This window comes from Castor canadensis, chromosome 1 (assembly GCF_047511655.1).
Source record: "Castor canadensis chromosome 1, mCasCan1.hap1v2, whole genome shotgun sequence".
Classification (NCBI taxonomy): Eukaryota; Metazoa; Chordata; class Mammalia; order Rodentia; family Castoridae; genus Castor; species Castor canadensis.
This window is the reverse complement of record NC_133386.1, coordinates 80985235-81010181: the sequence shown is the minus strand read 5'-3', so window position 1 is coordinate 81010181 and position 24947 is coordinate 80985235. Positions and strand designations below refer to the sequence as shown.

Sequence of the window (24947 nt, the reverse complement as noted above, 5' to 3'; positions counted from 1 at the left end):
TTGGATAGAGGGAGATGTCCAGAAGTGATGCAGGACCATGACAGCCTTGGCCAACCTCATGGGATCTCTGCGGTCAGAATGACTCTTCTGAGTTGTGTCTAATTGGGCCAAATGACCAGGCTCTTGTACTCTTTCATTGATTAATCTCTGCATGGGGGCTGACAATGACCTTGGGCTGGGCGGTTCAGAGCTGCTGAATCAGTCCTGAAGGGGCTGATAGCCTATGCCTGGCATCAGCAGCAACCAGAACAGCAAGCTGGGAGATCCTCACAAGTGTGACCCTGGCAGTGTGCATCTTAGCATTGCCCGAGGTGTTAAACCGATCGCTAGTTTGATGGCTGTATTGCTTATTCCAGTTTCTTTCTGTATTCTAGCATTGGATAATTTTAGCCTAATTTTGGATGCTAATAAATGGTAGATTAGGTATGAATCAGGGCAACACTTTATTTTTCCCTTATTTCTTTTCCACCAAGGTGTTAATACTACTTACCTCTACTAATAATATATAAGGGTATGTCCTGGGTTTGCACAGGGAGGCCCTTTTTGTCTGGAATTATCTGAAGAAAATCAGTTAACATCTATTAATTAGTTTTAGTAAGTCCTAGCATCTGAGAAGTATTCTAGTGTGGAAGACAAATTGCATGGCCATCCTACTTACAAATGTTTAAAAAATTTGCTCGCATATTTATTCTTTGTGCATTTTTCTAGCCTGTTTATATATTGAGCGGAATATTCTATTTTCTGTCTTTTTTTTTAATTTTATTTTAAAAGGCAGATCGTCTGGATTAGCTTTCTATTTTGGCTTCAGTCAACTTTACAACAAATGCTTTTCATCTTTATCAAAGTTTTTGGCAGCAAGCTTAACAATGTTGTAAAATCACAACAAATTCCAGAAAGTCTGTGACTGAAATTATGAGGCTATATGAAGAATAATTATTCCTATCCCCATTGGTAAAGTTGTATCTGTAATGATGTTTATTTCTCTGACTTATTTTGTAACATAATCACAAATATATCCATACTTATCTTTCAGCTCAGATAATTTGCAACTCGAATGTTTCCCTGATTGAGTTGATCATTTTTTTTAAGAGTTGATCATTTCTTAAAAGGATATTCTGGCTGTTCACATTTGGCTCCAGAGAAAATAGAAGTTGTTCAGAGATGGGCAGATTTAAGCTTCTCTTTTCAGAAACTTTTATGGGAAAAAGAAAAATTTATTTCTACCCAGAGCAGATTTAATAATTTTTAGGGGTACTTTGTTTGCAAGTAAAACTCTAAAATTAGTGATGGGTTCTGATGTTGAGGGACAGGAAATTGCAATACTCTGTGATTTCCTTAACCTACAAGAGTTAATTGGCCAGCACCTTATTCCAAACCCTTTCTTCTCCTAATTGTTCTTTCTTTGCTCTGTCTTCTCTGTTTCTGTTCTATAGTTGTAGCTAAGTGTTGGGTGGAGAACAGGGTTCTCTGCTGCACTCAGTTTTGCACATCTCTGATTCTTTGGCAAGAAAAACCAACTGCTGTTTTTATTTTGATGTTTGGCATTAAATAGTGGACATCTTTAATAGACAGAACACTGGTAGGGATGTAAAACTTCTTAATCATGTTTCCTTTACAGAAGAAGAACACTATTAGAAAGTGCTGGTGTTACTTTATACTTGATTTTGCACAAATAAGAAGTCATTCATACGTATAAACAATCAGCCATCTGGCATCCTATACATGTTCATTGACTTGGAGGATTATGGAGCTGTACAAAGATGTAGCCTATAATTTAAGCAGGAGTAGCAAAATGCGTGCTGTATGAATATCTTGTATTCTAGTCTTGTGTAGCAATAAGCTTATCTGATGCATTAATTTCACTTCTCTTTCTCTGTTATTTATTTATCTATTTATTACGTATTGTGGTGCTAGGGATCAAATTCTGGGTCTTGCCCTGCTGGGCAAGAACTTTACCACTGAGCGCCTCTTTAGCGCCTGAAATGTTAATTTACTTTAAGGTTTATTAAGGTGTAGAAAGAAGTAATTCAGATAGGGCTTACTTTTTCGCTAATCCAGTTAAAGCTGTTCGCACTGAGGAACTATTTCAGAATGGGCACCAACCATGCAGCTACATATTTGTTGAAGTTGCAACTCTTCCTTGCAACTTTCTTTGGGTCTTAGGAACTTATGTCATCACAGACCTCAACTGCCTTTGAATGATAGTAATTTCAACTAATCCTACATTTTAGTCATCCCTTGGATGAATATTTGAGGGATATTTGGGTTTGTGTAAGGTTATTGAATAATCGTGTATATACTACTTAAGATAACTGAATTTGAGAAATTTGACCATGTTCAGTTATCTCAGAAAATAGAAACTTATAAACTGTACTCTTCTAAATCAAGAGAAACATAGCGCCCATTATCTAGTTATCTTTCACCCAAACATGTATTAAGTACTCTGAATACCCAGGTAAGTGATAAGCATGTAGCACTATCCTTCCTTGCCATTTTCTTGACTTTGGCCAGTCTTCTCTGTTTCTTGGTTGTCACATTGTCAATCTCTGTACTGCTTGTGTCAGTGTCCACATGGATGGGCTTCCTAGTGTTCTGGCTTGTTAGTTTCTTATCTTTCTCTCCTTTGGTGAACTTGTCATCATCCTACCTTAACCTCACGTTACTCAGTCATGCAATGTCTCTCCATAACCTCAGTCTGAAGCATTCCTAACTGTTGACCACAGCCTCGACCCTTTCCAGTTCCCTGCTCCTAGTACCTCCATCCAAACAATCTTTTGACCTTATTGCTTCTAAAACATGATATTGGTTCTTAAAAGTCTGTGTAGTCTCCATCTTTTCTGATGATCTTTCTTCCTTTTATATCTAGCTTAAATCCCATGTCAAAATTTGCTTTGCAAAATACAGTTTTAGTTAAGTCCTTCTTTCTGTCTAAAAACTAATATCCCTGAGCTGAATGCTGGTGTTGTAAAACAGGCCAGAATGCCAGCTGGCCTCACTTTAAGTTTGAGACTGGTAACCTCCAGGAGTCACACCTGTTGTCTGTCCTGGTCCATTCAATCTTTCACTTTCTGGATGACTGTTTCATACTTTATTTACTTCCCCACTCCTCACTGTTTCCTAATAATCTAGTTTTGTGGTTTAGGGGTATAGCTCAGTGGTAAAGCATTTGCCTAGCATATATAAGGTTCAGTCCTTAGCACCGCAAAACAAACAGACAAGCAAATCAACAAACTAACAAACAAAATTCCTCCCAAATCCCTAGGTTTTTATTAAACTGAAAAGATAATTAAGAGCTTAGGCAAGCTTTCGCTACTCATATCTTTATGCTGGCATCAGTGCCCACCTATGCCCTTTCTCTTTCACTCAGAATGGATGTCAAGGAGAATTCAAAATGAATGTCAAGGTGCCTGTTTTAGTCTCCTTCTTTTCCTGTTGCCTGCTCAAGACATGTGTCTAGTCATTTTTCCTTCTCTTCATCTTATTAATTTTTTCAAAATATTCAATTTCCCTTTCTCACTAGGCATTCCCATCAGCCTGCAAATAGGCTATTTTTCCATTCTAAAAAAATCCCTCTTGACCCCTGTATTCCCTCCATCTAGTGATGCTCCCTTTCTTTCCTTTATGGCAAAATTTCTCCACATATTTGTAAATACTCATTGTATTCACTTTCTTTTTTTCCCATTCTCACTTGAAGTCCCTCCAATTCGGCTTTTGTTTTCTCCCTTCTACTTTGCAGAAACTGTCACAAATCATCAATTTAAAAATTCTCAGCCCTCATTTCAGTAATATGAGCATGTGATATAAATTGGTCATTCTTTTCTTGGAAACACTTCATTTGACTTCTAGGATAGCACTTTCTAGCTTTTGTCCTAATACTTTAACCTTTGTTTCCTTCTTATCCTTGCTCATTACTTCTCACCTCTTGTCCCTGTTAATATTAGAGTATCTAGGGCCATGCTTAGATCTATTCTTTTCTCCCTATGTCCCCTTTAAATTTACTAGGTAATCATATCCCCATCCCATGTCATTAAATGTCATCTTTATGTTGAAGACTTATAACTCATATATCCAGTAGTCTAATTGATAGCTCTACCTGAATGTTTGAGGCATCGCAAAGTAAACATCTGCAGAATGAAACTCTTGAATTTCTTATCCCAATATGTTTTTTCATAGTTTTTAATCTTTTTTCAGTTACTGGCAAGTATGTACTTTAATTTACTCATGCTGAAAGCCTTTGAATCATCTTCAGCATTTCTCTGACTCATACACTACATTCATTTTATCATTTTATTTATTCCTTTTGACTCAATTTTTAGAATATACCCAGAGTCTTACACCTTCTACCTTCTCTGCTATTATGCATCATTATCTCTTACTGGGAATATTGCAGTATCGTATAATCAGTCTTGCTGATTTACAAGCTATTCACAAAATACCAGCAGAAGGAATACTGTTGAAATGAGATGCAGAGAATGGCACAACGTTGCTTAGCAACTTCCTGTTTCTCTCACTCACCTGCTTTCTGACTCATTCTCACAGCAAGTGTTTACAAGGGTCAGATTTCTCCCCCTCATCCCATCTTCTTTACTCTTTGACTTTGTCTCTTGTCACTATTTATCTTACTCAAGCGCCTGGTCTGGACTCTGCCCTTCCTTTGATGTGCTGAGCATGCTTTTCCAAGGTCTTTGTACTTGTTGGTCCCTCTTGCTCAGATATTTATTCTGTTGGATATATGTATGGTACACTCATCATTTCCTCAACTTTTCTTAAATGTCACCTCTCAGTGGGGCCTTTCGTGATCTCTGACACCCTTTAAAAAATCACACTAGTTCCATCACCCCCACACCTAATCACTACTTTAATAAAGCTGTCTTCCTAACAGTTAGTGTGATAAACACATTGTGTATTTTACTCATCTATTTTGTTTTTATTGTCTGCTTCCATTGTCTAGAATGTAAGCTTCATGAGAATGTGAATTTGTTTTCTAACACAAAGAAAAGCATTTATATAATGCTAATAAGTACTTTGTAAACAGTCCCATAGTTCTTTAGTTACAGATAAGAAATGGATTTAGTAATTGTTGGATCAGTCATGGTCTGCCTTGCCTCACAGGGTAGTCACTATATGTATTAATTCATCTATTAGGATATTATATACATGAACTTTACATTGAGTTAATTGCATTATAAGATAGAGGCAGTTATCAATATTGTGCATCTTGTTAGTTCTCTGATCTGCAATCAATATATGGGAGAAAATAGAAACAGTTTTTTAACATTTAGCTCATGTTGAAGCACTTTCTGTTAGATATATCATGTAATAATGTTGGAGAGATTTGTTAAATATTTCCTTTGGGGTACAGTAGTTCTGAGAAATTAACTTATCTGTCTTCTAGTGGCAAAAATGCTTTCCTTTCTTACCAAGATGAAAAATAGCCTGCATCCTTTGAACTCGAGACAGCAAGGAATAACTAAGAATGCTGCTTACTTGGTTAAGGTGGCTCAGGCTCCAGGGATGTGGATTCTGCTGGAGACAGCTGCACTTTATGTTCATTTTCTACTGAATTGTTCTTAGTTCTGTACAATAACAAATTTTAAAAACCGTCAAGTTTCTTGTAGTCAGGTAGGGGACAGATGAGGAATAGAGGTCACACTTTCAGAAGATAGTCTGAGATCATGATGAGTATGAATCACACTTTTAAGTTTCTGCAGCTGCTTTTTGAGTTGCAAACTACAGGATGTGTCTAGTTGGCATTTCCCCAACACTTGCCCTATTTGTGGTTCATATTCAAAGGGGATGACTGAGCTGAAAGTGAATTCTTATATGAAGAACTGATATCCCTGGGTTGGAGAAATGAAATATGAAAGCCAGATATGTCCCAAAATGCTTGGTCACCTGACTAGACCATGGGCATTGTTAGCCTCCACTCAGGTCTCTAAAATTAGAATATCACAAAATGCTGTTATTAGCTGAGAGGTGGTGAAATTTCAAATGAGACTTGAAATAAAGTTGTACTTGGTGGTTTGAATGGAAAATCTGAGGAGTTTATCAACTTTCTCTCCGTTTAAACAAATCTCAATTTCCAAATTCTGTCTTATTTTTAGTGGGGACTGTTGAAATTTCTGCTCAGCTCATTCACCTTCCAGAGCTTATTGACTGCTGGGGTTTTGGAGAGTCCTGCAGGAACAGGGGTCAGTGAATGCAGGTTTTGGAAGATATTCCTATGTGGCATGCTTTTTTAAGGTATACTTCCTCAATGTCCAGGTCCAATTCCCTGTCACTCCATTAAGACTGAGTCTGTTTGAATTGTAGTTGTCTCCAACCTATACATTGGAGAGCCCCTTTGTGAAAGCTTATAAATGTCATGAGTATCCACTGTGTACCCCTTCTTTTGAGGGTCAGTAAGTGCTTGCTTTTGTCCTCTCAATGCCTTTATGTAGTTTGTTATATTTTGCTTGAAATTTTTAATCATTACATACAGCAGCATTAGTCTGAAAAGAGGCAACATTGACATTATCTTCAGAACAATAAGTTTCATTATCATTCAATTCATAACACTGTCTCATTTTCATTATAATTTCTTCTTTGAGCTGTGCATTTTTAACACATGTATTTAAAAACCTTTCTGACTCATTTCTCACTTAATTCCACCGTGGTCAAGAGAAAATACTCAGTATGATGTTAATCTTTTAAATGTTATTGAGATTCGGTTTATAATCCAAGATACGGTCAATGAATGTCAATGTTCTCTGTTTACTTTAAAAGGATTTGAGGTTTTAGCTATTGACTGCATTGTCCTTTGTAGTCAGTTAAATCAGGTTCATTCACTATGTTCAAATCTTCTATATTTTTAACCCTTTCTCTTTGGGTATACTTTTCTGTCAGTTACCAAGAGTAGGGTGTTAAAAGTCTCTCACCATATTGTGAATTTGACCATTTTCCTTTTGGTTGTCAATATTTTCCATATTTGGAGCTTATTAAATTTTGCTCTTAAGGTTTATGTCCTTGTGAAATAAACTCTTTAGCAGTGTGAATTTTGTCTCTTCATGTCTGGCAATGCCTTTTCCCTTAAAGTCTGCTTTGTCTGCTATTGATTTAGTCACATCAGCTTTCTCTTGGTTAGGTTTTTCTTTTCTTTTTAAAAAGTTGACATATATTAATTATACAAAGGGGTTTAATTGTGATATTTCCCTAAATTCATATAATGTCTTTTGATCAAATTCACCCCCTCTGTTGTTCTTTATTATCCCTCTCCTCTTTTCAAAACAATTTTAATGGGTTTCGTTATTGTATTTTCATACATGCATATAAAGTACATCCATCCCTCTCCACTTCCCCCTCTCCTTTTGTGCTCCCCCTCCACTGCTGGTTTCTACCTGCAAACAGTCCCTGTTTTACACTCATTAATTTTTTTCTGATGTCTAGATTCTGCTTGTTTAGGTTTTCATTGTACATTTTTCCCTTCCTTTTGCTTACATTTTCCCCTCTTTGTTTTCTTTTAGGTAGTTGTGTTTTGCTTTTATCCTCATGTGACAGTGTTTCTTTTATGGGAATATTTAAGTTACTTACATTTAATACCACTACAAATCATCCATCATGCTATTTATCTGTTTCTTCTACCTGTGTCTCCATCCCACCACTATTGACTTACTAAATTTTCAGATGTATTGTATATTATTTTATTCTCACTTGCCATGTTAAGTTTACTTTTTTTTTTAGGAAAAGATAGAGTTTTTAACACTCCGCTGTGTGAACAAGGAATTGTTGGGTTTGGAATTGGCATTGCAGTCACTGGTGCTACTGCCATTGCAGAAATTCAGTTTGCAGATTATATCTTTCCTGCTTTTGATCAGGTAAGTGCCTCAAATTCAATGTAAGTGAGCGTTTTTTTTGCAAGGTTGTTAAGTCTGTGAAGTATTGAAGTATCACCACCTTCCCATCCTCCATCTTAGGTACATTGTGTTACCCTTGAGTTAGTGGTTTACAGTTATCATTTTGTAAAAAGATCTAATAGAATGATTTTAGAAAATGGATTGTGAAGGAAGGACTCATCGTGACTTGTTCCTTCTGTCTCCTCCTTCACAGATTGTCAATGAAGCTGCCAAGTATCGCTATCGCTCTGGGGATCTTTTTAACTGTGGAAGCCTCACGATCCGGGCCCCTTGGGGCTGTGTTGGTCACGGGGCTCTTTACCATTCTCAGAGTCCTGAAGCCTTTTTTGCTCATTGCCCGGGGATCAAGGTATCCTCATTTATATACTTTATTTCATCTGCATTTGATGTGTCCGTTTTGATTGACTCTATGAATACTGGATGATATTTTTGGAATTTAGTGAACTTAACTATATTTAAGAAAGGGAGGTTAGCATTTCTTTTGAATCAACTGTCCAGTGACATTTTTATAGCATGTTCTGGAAGCAGCTTGATGCTGGCATTAATTAACTTCATAGACTTCAAAGACATGACTGAGAACATGGCTGGTTTACCTTCTCCCTTCTTTCAAAGCCGTATGTTTTTAATAGGTTTTTCCTCACATAAGTGCTTCTGGAGTGCTTTTAATAAATCTACGTTTGAGTCCAGATTTACCTCGAGGCTCAAGGATTTTGGTTTTAATCCATTTCTTTTTAAATAGATTGACAGAAGGCTGTTACCTGGGGCCAGGTAACACACAAACAGTTAGCTCTGGAGCATCTCCCTTTTAGAGCTGGCCCCCATAATAGCTTAGGTCTTGATATTAAAAGATTTTGTCTTAATATTTTACATTATCGTCTTTTCTATTTCGACTCATTGAACAGCTTTCCAGGGGAATCATTATAGAAACTCACAGACAGGTCAATCAGACATGTATGATAGATAGCTTTTGACAACATGACTTGATTATAAACTGTGTTTATGTCTTGTTATTTTTTTTTCCTACCAGATCAAAATCATAAGGTTGTTATCTTGTTTGACCAAAGGCTGTGTGCCATTTCAATGTAAGGTAGAAGTGGTAGGTTGAAACAGAACCACATTTGAGGCAACAGTTATTTTTGTGTTTGAGGTGGATGTTGATACATTTGTATTTAATGTTATAACAGCTCCTAGTGTTTTTGAGAACAGGTTGTTCCACTCCCCCTTACCTTCTCTTCTGCTTTCTCCCTTCCCCTTTCTCTTTCTCATATCTTTTAGCTCAAATGTAAATATGCATAAAATAGAAAAGGCTAAAAATGATAATGTAGAATAGCAGATAAAGAGAAACTACAAAGTACGAACAAAAGATCAAGACATTGTGTGATATGGTTATTAATGAGTTCAGACATCTGTTTGCAGAAAAAAAATAGTAATGAGATTTGTGCTCTATTTTATTTTTCAATAAAATTCCTTTGGTAAGAATAGTGTAAAAATGATTTTTAAAGCCAAATGTATCTTGCTTTAAGGAATCTTATTTGAGGTTTTTGATAAATTCAGACTTATTTTAGTAATTCTTTCTATGTAATGTATCTTTACATTTACATTTACATTTAATGTATTTTTATTTTTACAGTCACTAAAAATTGGACACGGATTTTGATTTGAGGCAACATGGCATAGACTGTAAAGAGGTTGGGCTTCAGAACTAGGTGGAAATTCCTGGTCTAGCAAGCATTGTGACCTGGTTAAGCTTTTTCTTCTTTCTTAATATAGTACTGGAGTTTGTACTTAAGGTCTTGTGCTTGCCAGACAGGCACTCTTATCACTTGAGCCAGCTCCCTGCCCTGTTTTGCTTTAGTTGTTTTTCATGTAGGGTCTTACATTTTTCCTGGGAATGACCTCAGACTGCAATCCTCTTTCCTCTGCCTCCTGTGTTGCTGGGATTGCAGGCATGTACTACTATACCAGGCTTATAGATTGAGATGGGGATCTTGCTAACTTTTTGCCTGTGCTGGCCTTGAACCTTGACCCTCACAATCTCTGTCAGGTAGCCATTCTACCTGGACCTGACTTTTTGATCTCTCTTTAAGTCTCAGTTATTTCTAAATGGTAAAAATAGTAATAATTACTCCATGAGGTTGGTATGAACAGGGGCTAAATTAATTCACATACAGTGCTGGTGAAATTAAAACATGTACTTCCTGCTGTCATTATCATCTTCTCCATCTTTATTTCTCATCCTCAAGAATGTCCTAGAGCTCTTCCCTGTCAACTTGAAGTGTGAAATAGCCACACTTGTTTTTCTGCTCTGCCATAACTGGACATTCTAGTGCCTGAATCATAAAATTCAGTGCATTACTTTTCCACTTATGAAATGAAGACTGTATTTTTTCATGGGAAGGACAGAGATTTGGATATGTTGGAATTGGAGAAGAGAGTTGCACAGATTTTTCAAGTAGTAGTAAAGTATTAGAAGAGGTTACTTAGAGGGAAACACAGGTAAATATTGACAAGTTTGTTCTTGTGCTCTCATGTATACACATGCAGGTTCTATTTGTTACATTGGTAAATTTAACTCCTTAAAGCAGGACCAGTGTCTTAGTTCTCAGAACATGGAAGGTACAAGTATTTGTTGAAAAAAAAGGACAAGATGTCAATATAATAATGTTGATTAGATTAAAGTAAATAGATTTTATTTTAATTAGTTACAATTAATTATTTTTTTATCTTATTTTATCATTTTTACATTTACTTACATGTGTAAACATTGTTTGGGCTACCTCCTCCTTCCTCCTCCCCCCTTACAATTAATTATTTAAGTAGCCATTATGAGGAAAGTTACTGAGAACATACTTTTACTAAAAATGTCTTTAAAACTCTGTTTTTGCAGGTGGTTATACCTAGAAGCCCTTTCCAAGCCAAGGGTCTTCTTTTGTCTTGCATAGAGGATAAAAATCCTTGCATATTTTTTGAACCCAAAATACTTTACAGGGCAGCAGGTAAAAGTTTTCTTTATTCTATATTTGTGAATATCTTTATATACTTTGTTTTACATAGCTCAAAAATATTTTTTTCATAAGCTTGATGTATTCTTGTAGAGAAAATCCTGATTGATTTCTTCTATATTTAGTTTGTCCTCAGATATAAATTTCAGGGAAAACCCATCTATCTATTTTATATGTTCATGGTGGAAACAAAGAAGCAAGGTGAAGTGGTAGCAAGAACAAAGGAACTATGTTATTCTGTGTAACAGGCGCACAGTGAATGTGGGTTGAATGGAAAAGTGAATGAGCACTGGGCCCCAGTGGTTCACGCCTGGAATCCTAACTACTCAGGAGGCAGAGATCAGGAGGATTAAGGTTCGAAGCCAGCCTGGGCAAATAGTTTGTGAGCCCCTAGCTCAAAAAACCCTTCACAAAAAGAGGGCTGGTGGAGTGGCTCAAGGTGGAAGTCCTGAGTTCAAACCCTAGTGCTAAAAAAAAAAAAAAAAAAAGTGAGTGAGCTAACTTCATAATATCTGCATTCCACTTCAGCTAAAGTGACCATAAAGGTCTTCTTCCAAATCAGGGTACCGTTGACAATGAAGGAGCACTGTTAATAATTCTGCTGTGATATCAGGTCTAGCTGGGGGTACTATCTATAGCAAACTGAGATGTTTGGTCACTCTTCTTTTAACTCAGAATCATAATTCTATAAAAACACATCCGTGACTGCTTATTTCTTAGCTGTACTAGAAAATTTAACCAAAAAGTGTTTTGTCCTGTTTGAACAGTTGAATTTAAAACCACATGTTTTTATTGTGATGCAATTTACGTACAAGAAAGTACACAGATATTAAGTGTTTAATTTGATAGTCCTGTGCATCCATGTAACTAGTATACAAAACAAGATAAACATTTTAATTATGTCTAGAAGCTGCTTCCTTTCTTTTCTCTGCCAATCCATTCTGCCTGCTCCAAACTCAGTCACTTTCTGATCACTGTCAGATTTGTTGTGCATGTTTTTGGGCTTTAGGTTAAGTGGAATCAGACAATATGTATTCTTTGGCTTCTTTCACTCAACCTGATATTAGTGAGGTTCATTCACGTTGTTGCTTATGTCAGTAGTTTGTTATTTTTTTCATTGCTGAGTAGCAGTCCATTGTGTGAATACTCATTGTTTATCATATTATTTCTGAATAGTGGACATTGCCATTGCATTGTATGAAATACACATTGTTGATTATTAGGCACCTTGTTATTATTATTTTATGAATTATGATTGTTACTACTAAGGAAAGTAGTTTCCTCCTTTCTCTTCACCAAACTAACATTCTATAACTAGCATTGCAGCTATATTTCTGAAGTCTGCTTGTTAATGGGGAATGGTTTTTGGCTATATATAGGTAAAAGAGAGCCTGAAAATCTGAGGCATGTACAAAGTTGGTGAATAAGAAACATTCCACTGTGTGAATATTCATTGTATGAATATATCATAATTTATCAATGACCCATGGAACTGGGCTTCTGTTTAACTTCATCGGTTCCTCTGTTGATGAACAAATGTTTATCATTATCTTCAATTTTTGAAAATTGCCTTTTGCAGTATTATTGAGGAAGAGATAGAGATATTTTTCCCAAGTCCAAAGTAGTATTCTATACATGATTACTGGAATAAAGTATTTTAAAGATTCTAGGTAAAGATTTCCTTAGAAGATAAAATATTAGGCATCTAAAAAAGTTAACCTGTCAATGCTAAGAACTTACCCATAATGTATAATTTCAATCTGTATCTATATCATTTATATGACTAAATCCTGTTCAAGAATGACTCTGTTATAAATGTGAATTCAAGACATTAGCTTAGAGTTGCAGTGCACAGTTCTCTGTCATGAATCTTCTTTTCCTGTGGAACATGCTCAGTGTTCTTGTCCCACTCCACATGGCTCTGAATAGGCTTCCTGTCATGCTGTCTGACTTCCATGATCTCAGGATGTGGACATGTGGCACATGCCAGCCATTCTGACTAATTTTCTGGGATTTTCTGTGTAGACAGGACTGTACTATCTATGGGTGGTTTGTCTGAGTTGATGTGAGACCAGGACCCTGTATTATCCTTATTCCTTTAATCTTTGGTTAATGAGTTTCTGCCCAGATTCTTCCATTTGACTCTCAACTTTAAGTTTAACCTATTTTGAGTTTCAGTCTTCTGTAGACCATACTTATACAAAAGGCAATTTTGACTAATATAATACACAATCTTTGTTAGAGAAACAATGCCTCTCATTTAAGATGAAAATATATTCACTTGGGCAATAAACTGCACAACTATAAACTTGCACAATAAACTGCAGCCTTTCATAAATTAATATAGATGCAACTTTTGTCCTAATAGCAGAAGTAGGAATGCCATCTATGTATTCATAATGCTAGCTCCTAAGGTTGTTGATAGGATTAAGTGAGATAACACATTGTATATCTGCCTAGTCTTGAAGCACTGTTTGAACACTTCTGTGCAGGACATTATGCTGTCTTGTCAAGACATGGGGGCTATTTGATATAATCTTCCCTCACAACAGCCTTATTAGGTCTGTATTATCATTATCATCATTTCAAAGGTGGGGAACTGAAAGATTTGAGAAGTTTGATCATCTGCCCAAAGCTACACACCAGGATTCAAACCTGGAGTCTGTCTACAGAGCCAGATACCTGGCGTATTTGGCACAGATGGTTCCAATCAGTCTTTCCATTGGCATAGGATTTTTTTTTTTGTTAAGAGTCATAAAAATTACAAGTCACAGTCTGGTGTGATTACTGATAGGGGGCTTTAGAGCTTCTCTCTGCACCATGAATTCATTAAGGGACCTAATCCCATGTCCCAGAATAGGCAAGAGCAGATGGGAAACTGAAGTCTTCCTGTGCATAGAGAGAACAGGTGAAACTGTTTAGTAAATGGGCAGCATTGTTCCTGTCCCAGCTCTTTTTGACCTCTCTGACACCCTCGTTCCTGGGCCTGGTGTCAATATACTTTTCTGTATTGAAACCTCTATGCTATGGTCACTCTTTCATGTCCAGTCTCCAACATTTAGAGATGACTTCTTTCAGTTTAGCCATTGATTAGATAAATGATTACAGATAAAATTAAAAAATAGGCAAGTAGTACATTCTTTATGCAGTGAGTTTATTTTTTAATTTTGTAGCATAAATTAATTGTTCAAAGGGTGTTATTATGATATTTACATACATGCATATAATGTACTCTGATTAAATTCACCCTGTTTATGTTACTCTTTCTTTATCTCTTCCCTCCCCATTTGAATAGTTTTTAGTGGGTTTCATTATGCTATTTTCAAATATATGTATAATGAACTTTGATCATATGCTACTTATTTTAAATATAAAGTAAATAGATGCAAAACTTTGTGCATTCTGAATGTAGTAGGAAAAAGTAACATAATAATATTTTTGGATTTCCTGATTACTTATTGTAGTTAAGACATTAAAATGCAATTAATTTTTTTTAGAAATTGCAGAGGATGTTTAGAAAGGATAAAGAAGAACAATTTAGAAAGTGTCAAATGCACAAAATGGTTGTGATTGAAAATGAAAATGAGTCAAGTTACATATCAGATACAGGCATCTGGAGGAAAAGATGTTCTTTTACGTCTTTTGAGCTGCTAGTGTGATTTAATGGAATGAATCATGACATCAGTGATACTGAAGTAAATATGGCTTCACTTTGTGGCTCTTCGAGTGAGAAGCAAGACAGTCTAAGAGATTAAAAGTCTATATTGTCTGATTGCCAGGATTTTTGGAACACACAAAAATATTTCAGGCAAAAATAGGTCATAATTAAGATTGAAGATTTTTAAAGCAAATACACTAGTTGCATATAAATTCACAATATCCTGAAGGGAAGAACATTATTTTAAGTTGTTTTAAAATGACAGAAGACTTTAAAAACATTTTTTTGACCAAATATCATTGTATATAGAAGAAAGAAATTAGTATTTTGTATTTTACATTAAGCTGATTATTTTTGTGCTGGTTAGTACATTTATATTAGATACAGTCTTTGACAGGAATATGTTGAATCTATTAATGAGAGAAAATTTAATTTGTTAGATTTTTGAATTAGTTTTTAAATTGAACTAATATTTGACCAGAATTTAAAAAGCCATGTAAGATTTTGTAACTCTGAATAGCAGTTTTTTACCTGACCCTTCACCATGCTTCTCTCCCTTCAGGTAGCAACTTTCAACTCTTTAGCAGTTTCTTCTGATGCTTAGTCACCATATTTTAAACAATATGCTTCTAGAAACTGATTAAAAGTGTTAGTATTTTAACTCCCTACTAGAAAAGAGGGGAATTTAGCTCTCTTATGTCACCTTTCTTTCTCTAGCATGCACCATCCCTCTTCCTCAGCATATCCAGGTGTCTTACAATATCTCTGTAGACTTATAGTATAATTTATAATTTCTGTTCATGTCATAATTTAGTGACATTGCTATGACCACATCGGTCTGATTCATAACTGAATGGGAAATACATTACTTCATTTCTCCTTTGGTATACAGCTTTTTTCTTTTCTGAATTTACTAGTGATTTTTCTTTTTTCTTTTCATGTGTTTAATTTCCTGTGTTTTTATTACTAATGTAGCTCCTGATCTCCTCACTTGACTCTTTTTTTCCTTTTGTTTGAACACATTAGATGGTCATTCAGATTTTTCTTTTTCCTGTTGGCTTCTGTTCTGTCCTCCTGAATAGTCTAGTACAGTGGTGAAGAATGTGGATTATGGAACTAGGCTGACTGAGTTGGAAATACTTGTTCCATTAGTTACTATGCAGGGGTGGTAGTAAGCTTTGCTAAATGTCAACTGCATACACTAAAGTAGTTCTGTTCTCCTCTTGAGTGGATTTAATTACTTTTATCCCACAATTAAAAAGATGTACACATACTGAAAATCAGATAATTTTATATTTTGATGTAAGTAATGTTATTGGTGGTGACATACCTTGCCTTATTTTCTTAAAAAAAAAAGACATACTTTCTCACTATAAAGGTTAATTCATTTACTGCGAGCTACTGATGCTTAATAAGCCACTCTTAAAACTTAGTGGCTTCAGTCAACATTTTGCAGGTTAGTGGTTTACTCAGAGCATACCTAGACACTTATGGACTCATCTGTGCTCCCTCAAAAGTCTACAGTCAGTTGAGGTCAGATGTGAGTTGGACATGCTGATCACGGTTGGGCTGTATCCCATATTGGAGATGTAGCTGGTAGACTCTGATCATCCTCCCCAGATTACCTCAGGCTTGTTCACATGGTGAAAGTAGGTCCCAAAGGGAGCAAGGGGAAGCATGCAAGGCTCTTGAAGTGTAGGCTGGGAACTAGCATACCATCCCTGCTGTTACTGTGTGTTGCCAAAGCAGGCCTCAGAGGTAGCCTTAGATCAAGAGGGTGGCAAACAAACTCCAGTTTGTCATGGGAGGAGCCTGCAGGATTGAAGGATTGTGTCTGTTTTTCAGTCTTTCATGTATGCTTATACTGCACAGTACAACAGAAGATAAACAAGCTTATCAACCCATTCTTTGTAAGTTTTCATTTATTTGGTTCAGTTACTTTTGTTCATTTTGTGTTTGTTTATTCTTTTGTGAATGTTCAAGCAGATTTCTATTCTATCTTACCAACATGGGGTAGTTTTATTGTAAACTTAACACAAGCAATGACTGTCATTAATAGACTATTATTTTATTACTGGTAAAATGGCTTTGATTTAGTGTTTAGTAGCAAGCAAAATCAAGAGGTTTTTCAGTCAACTTAAACTACACAGTTACCTGTGAATTTGTTTAAATATCTTCTGTGATGACCTGATAAACTGAACTTTTTATGGAATGGGACATGGTAGAATTTTCTTATACTTTGGCCTATTTATACTATTCACTTTCCAGGCTAAGTTTGGGCCATAAATAGATATCAGCCTTTACCCATTAGCCTTAAGATATTTACAGTCTCAGTGACTAAGCTTAAGCCATGTGATAGAGTAATTTATTTTTGTTTTTGAGTAAAATTCAATATCATGAGGCATGCACTCTGTTGGTAAAAAGGTAACCATTACAGAGTGACTTAGAATAAAAATAGTGACTGTTCCTTTCTCCTACCCCCTTCACTTCCAGCTCCATGCCTCAGGCTCTTTTCTGTATATTTATATTTATATAAGTAATATAATTACGTGTGATTATTTTTGCATAGCTCATATTACACATACTCTGACACATGTAATATATCAATAATATATCTACTTATGTTTGCATATACTTTTATGTATATGTAAATATATTTACATTTTATATTTATTATATATGCAATATGAATTATATAAATGTAAATTATATAATTTATAGGCAAAAATTACATATAGTGATAGAAAAAGGTTATACTACAAATATTTTTCTGTAACTTGCTTTAGAAGTCTTTTATTTTGGAGGTGCTTTTATTTTCCTGTATATCAGAATTTTGCCATTTTTAAAACTTTCGTTTTATTTTTTTATTCATATGTGCATACAATGTTTGGGTCATTTCTCCCCCCTTTCCACCACCCCCTCCATTACCCCCCTACTCCCTCCTTCTTTCCCCCTACCCCCTCACTAAGAGGCAGAAACTATTTTGCTTTTATCTCTAATTTTGTTGAAGAGAGAGTATAAGCAATAATATGAAGGGCCAAGGGTTTTTGCTAGTTGAGATAGGGATAGCTATACAGGGAGTTGACTCGCCTTGATTTCCTGTGCATGTGTGTTACCTTCTAGATTAATTCTTCTTGATCTAACCTTTTCTCTAGTTCCTGGTCCCCTTCTCCTATTGACCTCAGTTGCTTTAAAGTATCTGCTTTAGTTTCTCTGCATTAAGGGCAACAAATGCTATCTAATTAGGTGTCTTACCTATCCTCATACCTCCCTTGTGTGCTCTCGCTTTATCATGTGATCAAAGTCCAATCCACTTGTTGTGTTTGCCCTTTATCTGATGTCCACATATGAGGGAGAACATAGGATTTTTGGTCTTTTGGGCCAGGCTAACCTCACTCAGAATGATGTTCTCCAATTCCATCCATTTACCAGCGAATGATAACATTTCGTTCTTCTTCATGGCTGCATAAAATTCCCTTGTATATAAGTACCACATTTTCTTAACCCATTTGTCAGCAGTGGGGCATCTTGGCTGTTTTCATAACTTGGCTATTGTGAATAGGGCTGCAATAAACATGGGTGTGCAGGTGCCTCTGGAGTAACCTGTGTCACAGTCTTTTGGGCATATCTCCAAGAGTGGTATTGCTGGATCATATGGTAGATCAATGTTTAGCTTTTTAAGTAGCCTCCACATTTTTTCCAGAGTGGTTGTACTAGTTTACGTTCCCACCAGCAGTGTAAGAGGGTTCCTTTTTTCCTGCATCCTCGCCAACACCTGTTGTTAGTGGTGTTGCTAATGATGGCTATTCTAACAGGGGTGAGGTGGAATCTTAGAGTGGTTTTAATTTGCATTTCCTTTATTGCTAGAGATGGTGAGCATTTTTTCATGTGTTTTTTTTGCCATTTGGATTTCTTTCTTTGAAAAAGTTCTGTTCAGTTCATTTGCCCATTTCTTCACTGGGTCATTGACTTTGGGGGAGTTTAGTTTTTTGAGTTCCCTGTATATTCTGGTTATCAGTCCTTTGTCTGATGTATAGCTAGCAAAGATTTTATTCCACTCTGTGGGTGGCCTCTTCAATTTAGAGACCATTTGTTTTGTTTATTATTCAGTTTGTTTTTTTCTCTGTTTTTTTCCTTCCTGGGTGGGGGTCAGTCTGTCCAGGGGGCTATGCTGATCTGGCCCAGGGTTGTCTGTGGGACTGTTGCATGCTGCTTAGCTCACCTGGTGGTGTGCTTCTCCCAAGAAGGATAGGAGCTGGCATCTGGAGGTGTGGGAGCCCTCCTGGTTTCTCCGTTTAACGTGGAATGGGAATGCTATGTGTGGCTGGGGGTGTGGAGGTGTTGGAGTTTTGCCTCTTCTTGGTGGTTTTTCCTGTAACTTGTATCTCGAGCGTCTCTCCAAGATTTTACTTTAGGAAGCACGCTTTCTGCTTCCTTCCTCTAGTTGCCATCTTGGAATATCCTAAACTTTCATTTTAGAGTAGTTTTAGGTTCCCATTGAAATTGAGAGGTGATGCATATATTTCCTACATTCCCTGCCCCCAAACAAAAATGGCCTGCTTTGTTGTCAGCATCCCCCCACCAGAGTAATACATGTTTTAGAACTGATAAGTTATGTTCACATATCATTGTCACTGTAAGTCTGGGGTTTACAGTAGGGTTCACTCTTCAAGTTAGCATTCTGTGGATTTGGACAAATGTATAATGACATCTATCCACCATCACAATGTCATACAGAATATTTCACTGTCCTAAAACCCCCCTGTGCACTGTCTCTTCATTCCTTCCTTCCCCCAAATATTGACAACCAGTAATATTTTTACTGTATTCATAGTTTTGTCTTTTCCATGTCATATAATTGTGGTCATGCAGTATGATACAATTTCTGATTAGATTCTTTTACTTAGTAATATGTGATTAAAGTTCTACCATGTCTTTTCATGGCTTGATGGCTTATTTCTCTTTTAGTACTGAGTAATATTACATTGTATAGATGCTCTACAGTTTGTTTATCCATTCATTTATTGAAGGGTATCTTGGTTGCTTTCAGATTTTTGCAGTTATGAATAAAACTATTACAAATCTCCATGCGTAGGTTTTTGTAGAGACATAATTTTCAGTTTCTTTGGATACGTGCCAAGGATAGTGATTACTAGGTTATATGATGCTTGTGTTTATTTTTGTAAGAAACTGCCAAACTGTCTTCCAAAGTGACTGTACTTCTTTGCTTTCTCACCAGCAATAAATAAGAGTTCTTGTTACTCTACATTGTTGTCAGCATTTGGTTTTGTCAGTGTTTGGATTCTGGCCATTATGATAGATGTGATGTGGTATTCCATTGTTGTATTTCTATTTCTTGGATAGCATGATGAAAAACATCTTTTAATAGCTTAATTGTCATCTGTATGTCTTTTACAGTGAGGTCTCTGTTAAAGTCTTTACCTTGTTTTTTTTTTTTTAATTGGATTGTTTCCTTACTGTGGAGTTTTAAGAAGTCTTTATATATTTTTGAATAGCAGTCCTTTATCAGATATGTCCTTTGTAAATATATTCTCTTAGTCTCTCCTCACTGTTTTACTTTTTTGTCAATGTCTTTTGCAGAGCAGAAATTTTATGTTTAACTTAAACAATTTTTCTTGTTATCATAAAAAATGTCTTTATTAATTTATTTATTAGAAGTCCACTTTGAAACCATTGTATATCAGGAGTAGCGATGTCACCATTGATATTGCATGCCTACCATCATCAATAATGCAGTTAACTGATTTTTTTTATTATTAATTTATTTTTTGTGACAGGATCTTTCTGTGTAACCCAGGGTAGCCTTGAATTTGCAGTCCTCATGCCTCAGCCTCTTAAGTGTTAGGATTATAGGAGTTTACTACTATGCTTCCATTCTTTCTCTCCTTCTTCCTTCCTAACTTCCTTTATTCTTCTTTCCTCTCTCTCCCCCTCTCTTGTTCTTTGGGTCAAACCCAGGGCCACGCACTTACTAGATAATTGTAGATAATTGGTTTACCTTTGAGTCATAGCCCCAGCTCTGCCTTTTTTTTTTCTAGCTGAACACATGAAGATAGTTTTTTCTGTAGGTATTTTTGCTAAGTATTGCCTAATGTTTTTCCAAGAATGTGCCTGTCTCTACTTACTTGAACTTTTTTTATGTCATTAATAAGTTATGTAGGTATTTTCATTAGGTTGGCACATATGTGGTTAGGATTAGTCATAGGTGTTTTATATGTTGGCTACTATTATGTTTAGGATCTTTTTTCCCCTTATACATGTTCATATTGGTTCTTCTGAGTTATAGAACGTTAAAACATATTGTGTTCCCATATGACTTTCTTTTTAAAAAATTATTATTATTGTACTGGGGACACACAGATAACTTCATTTAAAAAGAATGTAAATCCTTACATACTTACTTATTGTTTCCGGCTTTTTGAGGTTACCTGGTCACTGTTTGGTAGTTGTAATCTACAATTTGATATTTATGTAAATATGAGCTTATGTAAAGGGAAAATATAGATTTCTAAGTGGAGGGATATTGCTCAGCAATCCACAGAAGCAGACGCTAGATGATTTGAACCTGGAGATTGTAAATGTTTGCTTTGCTTGTCTTGTATTTTGACCTTTGAGGTATTTCAAATTTTTCTAAGTTGGAATGGAATATAAAGTTCATTTATGAGAAAATTAAAGTGAATTGCTAGAGAAGAGTCAGAGAATTTTAGATTTAATACTTGATTGGTCTTAGGGAAAAAAGCAACTCCATTTAATCTTTAGATTTTATTTTCTATTTAAAAAAACACAGTAAATATGTCTTCTTTCTTAAAATATGCCATTGCTGTTCTTAATTTTCAATGCTTATGGTACAGATCAAGTTTGATATGTTCATTTTTAATAGTTCTACTGAAACCTATTTTAGTTAGGTTTCAATCCAGTATAAAACATAGTTGTTATGAGCTGGAACTGCCGTTACCACCTCCTGTCTTATAACTTTAACCAAACTACTTAATGTTTTTTGCCTGTTTCCTCATCTGTAGCACTGAGCTAGCAATAGTTTGGATTTCGAATGTTCCCTAAGCCCTGATGTGTAGGAGGCTTGGTCCCCAGCTGGTGGTACTATTGGGACATGGTGGAAACTTTAGGAGATGGGCTTAGTTGGAGGGAGAAGGTAACCTGGGGTGTACCCTTGAAGGGTACAATAGGACCCTCTCGCCTCACTTCCTTGCTGCCATGAGATAAGCAGCTTTGTTCACCATGTCATCTTCGCCATGATTTCTTGCCTTCTCTTGGGGCCAAGTGGCCTTGGACTCCGATATTTAAAACTGTGAACCAAAGTAAATATTTCCTCTTCTAAGTTGACTTTTTTGGATACTTTGTCACAGTGAAGGACAACTGACTAACACTGAGATAAATGTAATACCAATCCCATTGAGTCATGAGGACAAAATGAGGTGATACATTTAAGGTGCTTAAAACAGTGTCTAATAGGTAATAAAGACTCAATACATGTCAGCATTTTTGATTATTATTAATATGTGGGATTTGCTTTCTCATTAGAGATGATTTTTTTTTTCTATCGACTACTGTTTGTAATATAAATCTGTTGGTATTTGTCAGTTGGCTCTCCTCCCCACTCTTGCTCTCTGTTCCCCTCTGCATTGCTGGGGTTGGAAGCTAGTGAAGGGCATCTTCTTGACTCCCTTCCTAGCCGAGATCCAGCCTGAGTCTTGTCAGTGGCAGCCCTTGGGGTGGTTTACAAGGTGGGAAGGAAGCCATTGTGGATTTCCAGACCCTTCTGACAGTGGCAATTGACAGGACACCGCTCTGCTGCAGCTTCTGTTGTTCTGCTGGCACTGGTGAGAGGCCCTTGGTGGGGGCTGTGCTGCTCAGCAGGTACAGAAGTTGGTTCACAAGCAGTGACATCAGTCCGTGGTGGCAGCTGCTTGTTGATCACTGGATTATGTTGTTTCACCATTTGCTCCTCTAGCCCTTCCAACATCTTTGTAACAGAGTCCATGAATTTAATTTTTCTAGAGTTTGTTGTTTCTCTGATTGGATGCCTATTGTAAAGCCAGGAATTACTGTTTAGCGTTAGATATGTAGTGAAGAATTTTTTCAGTATAACAAACATTGTGTAGGTCTCATTTGCCTTTTTCACCTGAACATGATCGTCTTTTGTTGAAATGTCCACTGATGTTTTCTGTCTACATTTAGGACATCGATAGACAACAGCAAATTACCCAGTGACTAGTGAGAATTGCTGCTTCTCATGGCTAACTTTGTATTAACTAAGGGATTTCAGGTATCAAAGACATATGAGAAATATCTATAATAATACTTCAGTGATTTAAAGTCACCTACTCAACACATGACACTGTATTTTGATGACTATAAGATGCCCCTTGCCTCTTCATATTTTAATGTCTCTGAAATTGCAATGCAGTTTAAAATTGATGGCGTCTTGCTGTCGCCTTATGCAGAGGCCCTTGCTGCTATTCCCTGTTCATCCACAAAAATCAAAATCAACCAGTGCCCACAGAATAGGTATCTACACCTAGCAATAAAATTCCAAAGACACCAGAAAACAACTGTTTTGACAAAGGAGTTCTAAATGGTTGTGATGAGATGGAAGGGTGGCAAAAGGAGGAAAATCACAGTAATTTAACAACCCTTACAAGCAGGAGTGAAAAGTAGGCTATTCCTAATTACTGAGCTAACTTGAGAGTATACAATCAATCTTTTAATTCTTTTATGGATCCATTTAAAAGTGTCATATTACTGATGTGCTTGGTGAGACAGAAAATGATATTCTGTGGAGAAATATGTACACTGAGATTATAGGTGAAAAAAATGAGTCCAAAGATTTAGATTTTGAATATGAAAGAGTTTTAGGAATACTTAAACCAATTTATTTGCTTGTCTTTTGTTTTTATGTTTGTGTCAGAATGATAAATAATAAAAACTTATGTGTAATATTTTTTTAAATAATACAATTAAAATTCTAAAAAGTATCAGTTTAGTTGGCAGTTTTTTCTTATTAGTTTATAAAATAATGGTATTTTATAATTGATAATGAAAATCAAAATATTCTTTTCCTATCTCAACACAGTTCCTTCACAATTCCTGCATTAGGTGATTTCTTTTTCCTTTCAAAGTCTTCATGCTTTATGTGGAGTGACTTCAAACTGTTTTTCTTTAATTCAGTGTTCAATTATTTTCTTTGCCAGTTTGCAAATTTAACTTATATGAAGTTCATGTACAGTTTCTTGCTGTAAAAAATGATTGGAAACTAGTACTAAAGGAATTTAAATCTATTAAATAAGAGTAATGAACAATTGCCAGTAAAATTGATGGTGTGGAGCTTTGCTTCACGTATTAAATATAATATACTAGACAGTATATTAAAAGTACCTCTAAGAGTAATTGCAAAGGTTGAGCAAGTTACAAATGTGCTTAAATTTTAGTGCATTTGTTAAGTGTACTATTTATATTATGGAACATCAGCCTCATAAATTTTTTTTTTGTTACAATAAATGAGACTGGAAAATGTAATGAGGTTAATTTGGAAATTTTGTAAGGGACACCCAGGTACTTTATTATATTACTGCATTTGTGATATATATTTGAAAAGAACTCTAATTTTTCTCACGTAAAAAAAGTTGGAAATGTGGGATTTCTCAATTAAAGAAAAAGGATATTGAGTACATTTGGGTTGAAAAGGATCTAGACCTTGTTTCAAGTTAATTTTGCCATTCAATTAAAAATAACAGGTGAGTTTTTAATTTTTCAATGTTACTTCAATGGTAAGAAAACATGACCTTCAGAAATAATGACACAAAGACATTTACAATCTTAAATTCCTATCGTCTCTCTAAAAATATCTCCGTGAGAAATCTCCTGGTATTTTGATTATGATTTGATATCATATTTATATTTAGACAGCTTGATTGGTTATTGTTTTTTATTTAGTGGTCAACACTCTAGCAATATGCTGCCTGGAATACATAGGTATTGAATTTTATTTCCATGTCTTTGGCTAGTCAGTAATGCAGTGAAATTTACCCAGGAAGATAAGAATATCATAAATATAGCCTTAAATATGACTGTGTTTCTTTTACGTTGTATAGCTTATTAATAGCTTTATTTTCTTTATTTGTACCAGTATTTATAAAACAGAATTTACTCCACAAGGGGATATTAGTCTATGTGGCTCTGTATTATTATTATTATTTTTTTACAGAAGATAATAAAAGGGATAAGAATAACTCTTCCTAGAATGAAAACTTTCTGTACAGCCATAATGACATATCACTGAATTACCTTAAATTGCAATGCTGGTTTCTTCCAAAGAACACAAAGAACGTCTATGGTGATTAATGTGTCCTCATCCTG

The 24947-nt window shown here is 35.6% G+C and overlaps 1 protein-coding gene across 5 annotated transcripts in view; it reads left to right on the top strand.

Moving 5' to 3' along the window:
• The window catches only part of Bckdhb (branched chain keto acid dehydrogenase E1 subunit beta), a 184720-nt gene that overhangs the window by 34583 nt on the left and 125190 nt on the right, over nucleotides 1–24947 (top strand). For 3 of the 5 annotated variants that reach the window (XR_012449745.1, XM_074079101.1, XM_074079087.1), the window contains exons 4-7: nucleotides 6105–6191; nucleotides 7720–7853; nucleotides 8086–8241; nucleotides 10780–10888. Coding sequence is in view for 4 of the 5 variants with exons in the window: in XM_074079101.1 (XP_073935202.1) it covers nucleotides 6105–6191; nucleotides 7720–7853; nucleotides 8086–8241; nucleotides 10780–10888 (486 nt within the window). In the remaining variant the exon portion in view is untranslated. The remainder of the gene's footprint in view (nucleotides 1–6104; nucleotides 6192–7719; nucleotides 7854–8085; nucleotides 8242–10779; nucleotides 10889–24947) is intronic. The other 2 variants (XM_074079108.1, XM_020181936.2) reach the window with 2 other exon arrangements.